Source organism: Phocoena phocoena, chromosome 20 (assembly GCF_963924675.1).
Source record: "Phocoena phocoena chromosome 20, mPhoPho1.1, whole genome shotgun sequence".
Taxonomy (NCBI): Eukaryota; Metazoa; Chordata; class Mammalia; order Artiodactyla; family Phocoenidae; genus Phocoena; species Phocoena phocoena.
This window is the reverse complement of record NC_089238.1, coordinates 1,086,486-1,098,897: the sequence shown is the minus strand read 5'-3', so window position 1 is coordinate 1,098,897 and position 12,412 is coordinate 1,086,486. Positions and strand designations below refer to the sequence as shown.

The window sequence follows — 12,412 nt, the reverse complement described above, 5'->3', positions numbered from 1 at the left end:
GACACACACAATTCTTGAATTTGCTTCAGTTCTTCCAGTCTTCAAAAGCCTCTACTGCCGATGCAGACGACACGGGTTCGTGCCCCAGTCTGGGAAGATCCCACATGCCGCGGAGCGGCTGGGTCCGTGAGCCATGGCCGCTGAGCCTGCGCGTCCGGAGCCTGTGCTCCGCAAAGAGAGAGGCCACAACAGTGAGAGGCCCGCATACCGCGCAAAAAAAAAAAAGCCTCCAGAAGCCCGCATATCCCTAGGACTTTTTCCTCTGCATTTGAAAGGAACTTCATCCAACCAATATGCTTAGAAAATTCAAATAGGTGTTTCCCCGGTGGCGATGTCACAGTGGTTAAGAATCCACCTGCCAATGCAGGGGACACAGGTTCGAGCCCTGGTCCTGGAAGATCCCACATGTCGCGGAGCCACTAAGCCTATGTGTCACAACTACTGAGCCTGCGCTCTAGAGCCCGCGAGCCACAACTACTGAAGGCCGCTCCCTAGAGCCCCTGCTCGCCGCAACTAGAGAAAGCCCACGTGCAGCAACAAAGACCCAATGCACACCCAAATTTTTAAAAATAAATTTTAATAAAAAGAAAATGCAAATAAATCTTTTGGGGATCAGCTTAAAGTTCAAATTAGCAGTGAGTTTTGTAACAGTAAATACAAATTTATAAAAGAAAAATAAATCCGCTGAGGCTAAAAAGGAGAGTTTCATCACCGCATTCACTTTCTCTTAGGGCATTTACTTGAAAAAACTTGTTTTTTTTTCCTTTGCCCATTATTATATAAGAAAATATTTTTAAAGGCTATATATGCCTTTTGTCAGTTTTACAATCTGGGAATCTTTCTCTCCAGGACCTGAGAGAGAGACAGCTCTTTGAAATTCAACCATCACGGAAGACAGCACCCTTATGTTTCAGTTTTTGTGGAAGAGTAGGAGCCTAACTTCAGCAGGTGCCTGGGTCTAATTTATAAAACTGCCTCCTGTCATAAAGGTAAAAGAAATTTATATTTCTTTTAGATAAAGACACTTAGCAGATGCCAATGGCCACCCCAATTACATGGTAAATTTATCATGAACTATATGAAAACTGGTACTGTCAAAAATCCTCTAACTTGAGAACTAGTTCTCATTTATCTCAAAAACACCTATGTAACGGATTGTATTGCCTGGCTATATAAAAGGATGAGATTTCTTACTTAATTCACAGTCTCCTTACTAGATTGCCTGTAATGCACATCACATTCTGCTTTAATGCTTATTCAACAGAAAACAACGTTTTCTTTCTCTTCTATTTATGTGCAGAGGTTTTCTGGGTTAACAGGACATTTTATTTATAATTATGTTTCCACAACACTTCCAAACTCAGAACTCCAAAACACTGAAAATTTCCTAAATGGTATTATCAGGAAATCCCTGAACTTCATTAGTAAATAACACACACATTTTAGAAAGTCATCTTTGAGTAATTATTATTTTTACATTTTTTATTATGGTAAAATATACATAATGAAAAATGCACCATTTAAACGATTTTGAATATACAATTTGGTGACAGAAAGTACATTAACATTGCTTCGCGACCATCAAGACTATCCACCTCCAGAATTCTTACATCATTCCAAACTGAAACTCTGTACCCATGAAACAATAACTTCCTATTTCCTCATATCCCTAGATGTCGGCAACCACAATTCTACTTTCTGATGACTCCCAGGACCTCATGTAAAGTGAAATGATAAATCATACAATATTTGTCAGACAGGAATGATGTATTTCTGTGAAGTTCCACTGAGTGTGCCTGCTTCTCCAGCCTCCCCTTCCACCTCCTCCCCCTCTATCACCTCTGCCACTCCAAGACAGCAAGACTGATTCTTCCTCCGCCTCCTCACCCTACTCAACATGAAGACATCAGGAATGAAGACCTTTATGATAATCCACTTCCACTTAATGAATAGTAAATAACTATCATGCTGTACAGTTAATAAACCTAGCTGTTGTGTATGTATGTGTGTCTGTGTGAAAATCTAATAACTGTACAGCAAGAACTGTAGGAGACTTTTTTGTGTCATCATCATCATCGCCTAAGTATTCATCGTGTAGAACATTGGTAGATATTAGGCTTATGTGCTAGGTCTCTTCCTAATGAGGTCCCTGTCATGAGGGGCAAGAGTAAGACCTAAACACACAGGCAGCATCAGTATCAATTCTTCACAGACCCAGAGAGTGAGCCCCCAGGTTAATATCATGAGAAGAGCAAAAGATTAGCCTATAAAATGAAAATAAATAAGCAAAATAAAGACCTTACTCAAAATGATACATTTAATTTCAAAACAACAAAAGCAGAGATCATCAGATGTACTTACAAGCAAACTGCTGCTTAATCACATTGTGTTGAACATGGAAAACCTGGAGTTTAAGTCAAGTTGTGCCATACAATGGTAGTTGCAGTTATATGTGGATATTTATCTCATGGTTGAGTTGTGTGGATAAATTATGAGTAGATTTATATAAATAAAATAATGTCAGACTTACTATTGAGAAGATAAAGTGTGAAATCTGCTATAAAACCCAAAGGTGAATTAGGAAAAGAGACTGTGGTTGGCAGAGTTTTGATGGCTGTGAACTTTGACTCCTGGGGTTACTCCCATGAATATGTTATGTTACATGGTAAAAGAACTTTACAGATGTAATTAAAGTTGCTAATCGTTTGACTTTAAAATAGAGATTACTCAGGTTGGCCTAATGTAATCACATGCACTCTTAAAAGTAGAGAACTTGTTCTGGCTAAGACAGAAGTGGAAGTCAGGCAGATCTGAAGTATAAGAAGAAAGACTGCAACTGACAATCTCCTGTTGCGGCTTGAATATAGAGGAAGTCAGATGGAAACTATGAGGAGATAAATTCTGCTTTGTGAGTGTGAAAGCGGACCTAGAGTTCCAGATGAAAAGAAATAAATGAATCCACTATTATATTTGGGAGACTTCAACACCCGTCTACCAGAAATGGACAACTCCAGCAGTCAGGAGTGAAGGAATAGAAATCATACAATGTCTGCTCTCAGACCAGAATGGAATTCAAGTAGAAATCAAAAAGAAAAAGATAGCTGGAAAATCCCAAAATACATGGAGATTTAAAAAAATACTTTTAAATAACACATACGTCAAGGAGAAATTTCAAACTATTTGGAACTAAATGAAAACACAACTTGTCAAAACTTGTAGGTTGCAGTGAAAGCAGTGCCTAGAGGAAAATTTACAGCATAAAAGGAAAATACAAAATCATTAGTCTAAACTTCCATCCTAGAAAACTCTAAAAAGAAATCCAAATTAAATCCAAAGCAGAAAAAGAAATAATAAAAATTAGAGTAGAAACTAATGAAATTGAAAACAGGAGAGCATGGGTGTTGGATTTTCTCAAATACTTTTTTTGGCATTTATTAACTTATTTAAAAGATATAGGCTGGGGACTTCCCTGGTGGTCCAGTGGTTAAGACTCTGTGTTCCCAATGCAGGGGCACAGGTTCAATCCCTGGTTGGGGAACTAAGATCCTACATGCTGTGTAATGAAGCCAAAAGAGAAAAATAAATGAATTTAAAAATAAAATAAAAAGACCTATTCAGATTGTCTATTCTTACTTTCTACTGAAGACTTTGAATCAATAATTAATAAACTTCAAAAGCAGAAAGCACCAGGCCCAGATGGGTTCACTGGTGAATTCTGCCAAATATTTAAGGAAGATATTACACCAGTTATCTACAATCTCTTCCAGATGAAATGTGCCGAGGAAATACTTCCTAACTCATTCTATGAGGCTAGCATTACTCTAATACCAAAACCAGACAATAACATTACAAGAAAACTACAGACCAATATCTCTCATGAGCACAGAAGCAAATCCAACAATGTGCAAAAAGAATTATACACCACAACCAAGTGGGATTATCCTAGGTATGCAAGGCTGGTTTAACAGTCAAATACAAATTAATGTAATCCATCACATCAATAGGCTAAAAGAAGAAAAATCACAGTCACATCAATAGATGTAGAAAAAACATTTGAGAAAATCCAACAGTGATTTATGATAAAAACTCTCAGCAAACTAGGAATAGAGGGGAACTTTCTCAATTTGATGAAGAAAATCTACAAAAATGTAACAGCTAACATAATAATTACTTGTGAGAAGCTCAAAACTTCCCCACTAAGATCAGGAACAAGGCAAGTATGTCCTGCTACCCACTGCTTTTCAGCATTGTCCTGGAAGTCCTAGCTAATTCAGTAAGACAAGAAAATAAAATAGAAACGTATACAGATTGGGAAGGAAGAAATAAAACTGTCTCTGTAAACAAATGATACAAATGTCTATGTATAAAATCTGAATCAAAACAACACAAATCCTCAATCCAGTAAGCAATTATAGCAAGGTTGTTCCTATACACCAGCAATGAATGAATGGAATTTGAAGTTAAAAATACATTACCATTTACATTGGCACCTCTCCAAAATGAAATACTCAGGTATAAACCTAACAAAACATATACAAGAGCTATTTGGGAAAAACTATAAAATTCTGATGAAAGATATCAAAGAAAAACTAAATAAATGGAGAGACATTCCATGTTCATGGACAGGAAGGTGCAATATTGTCATCCAAGTGTATGCTGAATCTAAGAAGAGTTTTAGAATATAAGCTCATGATTCTAGAAAGAAGGTGCAAGAGGATTCTAGTCACATACATTGAGATCCCCAGTGCATAGCCCTGCCATGTCTTCTGTACAGTAAAAGAACCTCAGATGTCCTGATGGAAGGGGGAATGCCAGGTTTACAGCCCACATGGACTGGGATTCAGAGAGTAACACCCCATCATGGAACACAGCAGTGTCAGGTCGTTCCTATTACTGCTGTTTTTGAATGAACTTTCTTCTCTTTGTGAATTCACACTGCTTCTAAACACTGCTCCTATCAATTCTCCTAATATCATGGCCCAGGGAGAGTTTGTTGGCTTAGCAAAATAAACCTCTATTAGAATTCTATTTTGATTATCCTCCTTTGAAGTCCATCTCACTTCAATTGTGTTAGAAAATGTACTTTCCTTCAGTTCCTGACTTGCAGTTATGTCAGTTCTTAATTTTCGTTGTTGAAGACATTATACTGTCCCATCTGTCTAAGAATCTGGATTTTCATGAATATAGATTGTAGTTTCGCTCTATATAGCTTCCTCCCTATTCTTGCTAATGAACTGCTTCTCATTCTCTACACCTTGAGGAAGTAATTGACTTAAAATATTATACATTAATGCTTTCCATGTTCAAAAACCATATATATAACTCTAACAGTCTCTCATTTTCAGAATTGTGCCACTTCCTGACATCTATGTGTGATTTCTACCATAAATCATAGCTCATTTTCTCTCTCTCCCACTTCTCTCTCCTTTGTTTGCTATATTACTCTCTTTGGCTTTACCCCATGTGTTTGTTCTCTATCTTTCTGATCCAAGAACATACCTGGCCACAGATAATTTACTAAATGTATGCAGTGACCTTGTACTAAACTTCCATGAAAAGGGAACACAGGAGAATGATGAGCCATCTAGAGTGGCTTCCCAGACTTGGAATCTTCTCCATATGGATTTACTCCTGGCAAAATGAAGAGGAAATGTTACTGAGCTGAAGTCAAGACAGGTCTTAGATGTCATCTTCTCTCTCTCTCTCTTTGTACTTCATATTATTTAGTGGAACCCAGAAGAAGGGATATGTGTTTTGATAGTTATGAAACCTAAAATTTATAGGGCAGTTGTATTTCTGTCTTCTGCTCTTCCAGCTGCCTTCTGCAAACCTCATGTTGCCTCTTCACACTGCAGAGCCATGTATATTTTTATAATGCATTCTTGTAGATGATGGTAGATAACACAGTATGTGGCTGGAGAGGGCCACCAGAACACAAGAGTGTCTTTAACAAACTCAGGACAAGTCCATGGGATTGTTTGCAGGACAAGGGAGGTGATGCATGTTGAGGATCAGGCTACTTTGCTGTACTAGGGAATAAAGAGCACAGAATGGGGAAGGTCTCACAAGGTGAAGGATACAACTGTGGGATGGGATATCTGGAGGACAGCAGGGCCTACAACTGGTTTCTCTGCAAATAACTTCCAACAGGTTCTTATTTGCTGGTGACACATGACCACTAAATAGAAGGGTAAGTCCAGGACCAAGAATATCCAACTGCAATAGAGTAGCCTGTGTTCAAGGACTATTTAAAGATATATGCACACCTCACCCATGACACAATATGTAAAGCTCAATGTTGGAGAACACTGCAGACGGAGCAGTAAGAAAAGCAGGTAACAGTCCAGAGAGATGAGGATTACTCCTGCATGGGAGGTAAAAGTAGAAGTGACAAGTAGAGTTGACAAGTCAGCGAAGTGTCAAGAATGGGGAAGGAACACCAGAAATGAGGTGTGGCCACTAGAACTGGCACAAAATACTAATCAAACACAGTTGAGTTTCTCCTATAACTTGAACACAGCCCTGACGTCATGTCCCCCCCAAGGTGTCACTCAAAACCAGCAGCCTCCTGACCCATCTTGTTGTGGCTGGATTAATAGCCATTTGTGAACCACTGAAGGCTCTCTAACCTACTCCCAAGATGAGCAAATATACATGGCAACCACGTGATGCAAGTATTTAAAGACATTACAAAAGTGCAGCCAGTACTAGGCCAGAACAACTCAGCACACAACAGGCCACAGGAAAGAAAACTATTACAGAAAACTTTGGAGAGTCTTGCAAGAAAAGATCATGGTCCACGTAATTAGTAACCACGTCAGTGATGGCAATTCCTGGCATAAGCAGGCATGAGGAAATGTCAGCTAGAGGAAAGAAATAGGATCTGGGGTACAGGGGTGCCTTAGATCTGGACAGTTACCTGGCCAGGGAGAAGGCAAGCAAAATAGGATCTATTGGGCTTCCCTGGTGGCACAGTGGTTGAGATTCCGCCTGCCGATGCAGGGGACAAGGGTTGGTGCCCCGGTCCGGGAGGATCCCACATGCCGCAGAGCAGCTGGGCCCGTGAGCCATGGCTGCTGGGCCTGCGCGTCCAGAGCCTGTGCTTCTCAACGGGAGAGGCCACAATAGTGAGAGGCCCGCATACCGCAAAAAAAAAAAAAAAAAAAGGATCAATTATAGTGACCAGTAGATGCCTGACCCTGAATCATTCTTTGTGAAGCTGCAGGGAAGGTGTTGCGGCTTTTCAAGGAGAAAAGAGGGCAGTGCACACACCTTATCCCAACCAACCACAGCACCTACTTAAGGACTTGTGGAAGGAAGCAGTTTCTGTGGTTCTGATGTAGGAAGGGCAGATCAGGCTCTAGGATAAAAAGAGAGAGCAGGGAATACCTCACAGTACAGAGGTGGGTGTGAGGACCTTACCCAGGGAGGTTTTAAGTTTAAGGTTCTCCAGCATCACATCACAGTACAGGTGTCTCTGAACCTCATAAAGGAGACTCCACTCCTCTCAGGAGAAGTACACAACCACATCTTCAAAGGTCACAGTGCCTTTTCATGGTGCTGAACAGATAAAACCATAAACAACTTTTCTCTGAGTACCCACAATGCATCCCATACACATCTACCCCATGCCCATCCTTCTCCCAAGCCCCCCAACTCAGGGGACAAACCAGGCCCTGGTGCAACTTGTGCTGTTGTCTCCTTATGGGCTCACTGGTCATGAAGTCCAACAATCAGCAACAAGTGGCAGATGGAGAAACAGGTGTCTAAGCTGTGGGCCTGGGGAAGATGCATCCACCCACTCCTGTCAAGCTATTCCCAATACAACCAAAGACACAGAAGTCTCAACACCAGAGCCCTGGGGCCATCAGACACACTCCCTCTCCAAGTACACATGACTTGCACATCCCTCAACACCACAGCCACATGCCCATGGCCACCACGCCTCACTGCCCCAGCGCACAGGCATCTCCCTGGCCTCTCTATATGTTATTTTTGTTTTAATCACCTCCTCTTTACCCCACTGGAATTCCTGTCTTAGGGTTATGGCGATGCAGAAGACACGACACCTGACACTGGACAGATGAGATCAACAACAGTTTATTAATTAGAGATATAGCCTGGGAGAGGAGGACATCACATACCATACAGGGCCACATGAATGTTGTACGCTGGAAAAAAGAAAAAACCCCACCAGGGGTTGTGCGGCGGAAGTTTTTTAGGATCAAGAGGTCGGGGTACAATCTGGTTCCTAGAGGACGATGCAAATGGCTTTTCTGAGTAACTCTGCAGGCCAGTAGAGAACTGAAACCCACTTCAAAAAAGATTAGCAATGTTAAAAAGGAGATGGAAGGTGAAAACAGAATCACTGTGCTAAACCCCACATAAGCAAACCAAGACTTAGTATTCAATACCTAACCTAACTGCGGTTTCAACCTCCAGGAAAGTAACCTTTAACTAATCAGCCTGGAATTTCCTGGTCAGAACTAGTGAGGTAATACACCCAATAGACCCCTTTCGTTCCCCACTGGAGGGCAACCTTGCCTGAGACAATGCATTCTTTGCTAATAATTTCCTTTTTCCACACCCTTTCCACATTTAAAAACGTTTCCTTTTCTACAGCTCAGTGGAGCTCCTTTCTATTTGCCAGATGGGATGCTACCCAAAGCATGAATTGTTGAATAAAGCTAATTTGATCTTTCTTTTTTGGGGGGCCTGCCACATAGCTTGCAGGATCTTAGGTCCCCGGCCAAGGATCGAACCCATGCCCCGGCAGTGAGAGTGCTGAGTCCTAACCACTGTACCGTCAGGGAATTTCCGCCAATGTGAGTTGAGTTTTTCTTAAGAGAAGGAACTGCTCTGGTCCCCTTGATAAAATGAGAGACCCTATCCAAGATCACCAATTCGAGAGGAGAACTTACACTCAGGCCATTTGAGCCACTCTAGGTTTTATTAGATGTCAAGGTAGCATATGATAATGGGCCTTTATTTTAGGCCTTAAAAATACAACTTTGGGGCTTCCCTGGTGGCGCAGTGGTTGAGAGTCCGCCTGCCGATGCAGGGGACACGGGTTCGTGTCCCGGTCGGGGAGGGTCCCGCATGCCGCGGAGCGGCTGGGCCCGTGAGCCATGGCCGCTGAGCCTGCGCGTCCGGAGCCTGTGCTCCACAACGGGAGAGGCCGCAACAGTGAGAGGCCCACGTACCGCAAAAAAAAAAAAAAAAAAAATACAACTTTGCAGAAAGCACCCAGAGTTGCCTGGCAAATTCAAACAAGATTCAATATTAGCTTAGACCTCCCATGGCTCCCACTGCGGGTGGAAACGTCTAATCCTTCTATGAAGGCCTCCCTCCCTGTATGGCTATTCCTTGCCTAAGACTAAGCCACACAGAACCACCTGTCGACATTGGATGCCCATGGCCCTCTTGCATTTCTGTGCTGCTCTTGCTGTCCCTCAGCTATGACAGCCTTCTCTGTCCATCTAACCCTCATTCAAAGCCCAGTCCCACTTACCAACCACCCCAGTCCTATTAATTATCACAAATGACCATACTTGCCCTGACCATATCCACCAGGCTAATTGAAACATTCCAGGCCCCAGCAAAATCCTCACAGAATCTTGGTGAGTCCATAGTGTGGTGAATAAGAAATAGCTCTGGTCTGCATGTCATCTTGCCTCAAACACTCCTATGCCTTGACATCCATCTCATATCTACTCTTCTCTTGGAAGCCTTGGCTACTTGCCAGGCTCTCATGTCTGATACACCCTACCTTTATGGCCACATACCTCCCTCAATTGCACTTAAGAAACCCAAAACCATCACTCAGGTACTCAAGCAAGAGAATAAGTAGTCAGTCTCTATCCTCCACTTCCTGCTTCCTGAACAGCTTTAGGACCGTAACATGAAGATTATACCTCCTGTGACCACAGGTCACTTACTTGGGTCCACATAGTACCTACCACTTTTTGAATGTCTCCAACTTGAACCCCTCTTTTGATTTCCCAACTTGTGAGTCCAGCTGACAATCTGATGCCTCCACTTACTGGTCTCTGAAATACCTCAGACTCTTAACATGGTTAAAACAAAGCTCCTGATACCCCCAGTGATTATTACTCCTACTACCAACTTCCTCATCTCAGTTGGAGCTTCCATCCCTACAGCTGCCAAGACCAAACACCCTGGGGTTATCCCTGAGTTCTCTGTTTCACTCTCTCATCATCCATACTATAAAACCTAGTTGCCCCTTTTTAGAACATGCATCCAGACTCCAATCACATCTCCTAAACCACAGCCCTGGCCCAGTAACCCTCACCTAGACTATGTCAGTAGCCTCCACCTTGCTCTTCCCTCACTCCCACAGTCTGTTCTCCACTTTACAGTCAGATGGAGCCTTTTTAGATCTTGGTAATATCACCTCCCTCCTCTGATCCAAACCTCCCAATACCTCCAAAATAGATGCCCCATTTCTCAGGCAGTCATCCTATATTCCTTTCCTTTGTTCATACCAGAAAGGGAGACCTGTGGTTCCTTAACACTCCCAGCTCAGTTTTAACACTAAGTATTTGCATAACCTGGTAGCAGCTCCTGGGTTAACCTTCCACACTAGTTTACACTAGTCGCCAGAAATGGGAACACCTCCATATCACCCCTGATATAGACTCAGAACCCTGGGCTTGGGGTTTCTCTAGGGTCCCCAGACCCAAGGACTGGGAAAATGGCACATAAGAGTCCCAGGACACCACAAACCAGAAAGCATCCGAGTGAGGGTTGGAGCCAGTAAGGTACTAGGACACCCACTACCATACCTGTTTTGTTTCCATAAGTACTTCTGCAGCCTTCGGACTCTGTGGGAAGAGACAGGCCTTATAAGAATGTAACTGTGGGTTAGAAACGTTGAAGCTCATGCCACCCTGTATTCTTCCTTGCCTGGCTTTGGAGCCAGACGACTTCAGGTTGGTCGTCTGACCCCTGTTACTCGGTGCTCTGTATCACCCTTTACCAGCAGTATGGACTTGAACAAAGATTCAACCTCCTAGTGCTTCCATGTCCTCATCACTCCCCTCAAATCTGTTTTTCCTTTGAAGGGCCTTGGGAAACATTTAAAACGCTAATGTAAATCCTGTTCCCCTTTTGTTCAAAATTCTCCATGCCTTCTTAGGTCCTCACAATGAAGATACAACCCTCAGCCTGACAGTCCGGGTATGACTCCGCTTCACCTTCTTTGTGTCCTGCAGACATCAGATGGACCCCAGGTTTCCCGAATCCTCCCGGCTCAATCCGACCGCCAAGCCTTTGCACCTGCGGGTCCCTCCACCTGTCACTCTCTCCCACGCGCCATCACACTGTCGGAAACAGAGCCCCACCCACGACCGCCTCACCGTCCTGGACACCGCGGCCTGGCCTGCGGGCGCATGGGCAGGTGCCCAGCATTCGGGGCTTTAGTGCCTGATGGGGTGAGGGCCCGAAGGACTACCGTTTACCTGAGACTGGTGCCTAAGAGCCGCCGCCGCCGCCATCGGACTCTGTGAGCGGAGCGGCGCCGGGAGCCGCGGGAGAAGTGGGACCAGGGCACGGCGGACCCTCTCCCGGGCCTGGCGCGGGGCCCACGGGCGGCGTCGCCGAGCCTCAGACCCGCCTCTGTGCAATGGGGACTATGCCTCCACTCGGACCTTCCCAATTCCGTCACCCCGTTTCTAACACGGATCTCCGGAACTGACCCATAGCAGTTAAAATGGGCAATAATGTATTGAGGAGGAGGCCGGAGGTCCCGCCCCTACAAGTTGCGCCTCAAACGGAAACTGCCTATTTCCTGAGAACTCATTGGTTACTCATACTGCCCTTTTCCGTTGAGCATTCTGGGTAATGTAGTTCATATGATGAACGAACCTACCAGGTTTTTCAGGAGAAAATTCTAAACTCCACAATGAGCGGTGCTGGAAAACAGGAAAACAGTGGCTCCAGTTATACGGACAGATTTTGTTCTTCATAAAAGGACCATACTAAAATCTGTGGGAGTGCTGCTGTTTGTGTTACCAAACGGAACTTAGTCCGCTGGCTTCACAAAGCCAATCTACTGCCACCTGGTTGTGGTTAAGGCAAGAACAGCATTTACTGCAAGGCACCAAGGAATGGAGTGGAAGACAGGTCTCAGATCCACTCCCATGCGGTCTTTGAGTTAGGGGTGGTGTTTTTGTTTGTTTGGTTTTTCTTTTTTGGCCATGCCACCCGGCATGTGGGATTTTACTTTCCCCACCAGGGATCGAACTTGCACCCCCTGCATTGTTAGCGTACCTGCATTGGAAGCGCACAGTCTTTACCACTGGACCACCAGGGAAGCCCCTGAGTTAGGGGTATTTTTTAAAGGGGAAGAGGAAGAGGCCAGGATTAATTATCTTGTGACATTTCTTTTTTT

The 12,412-nt window shown here is 43.6% G+C and overlaps 1 protein-coding gene across 1 annotated transcript in view; it reads right to left on the bottom strand.

The window, feature by feature from the left end:
* LOC136141315 (zinc finger protein 211-like) overlaps positions 1 to 11,516 on the bottom strand; it is a 45,462-nt gene extending 33,946 nt beyond the window's left edge. Inside the window, exon 1 of the mRNA XM_065899508.1 lies at positions 11,481 to 11,516. Coding sequence (XP_065755580.1) covers positions 11,481 to 11,516 — 36 coding nt within the window. The remainder of the gene's footprint in view (positions 1 to 11,480) is intronic.
* Positions 11,517 to 12,412: the final 896 nt, after the last annotated feature.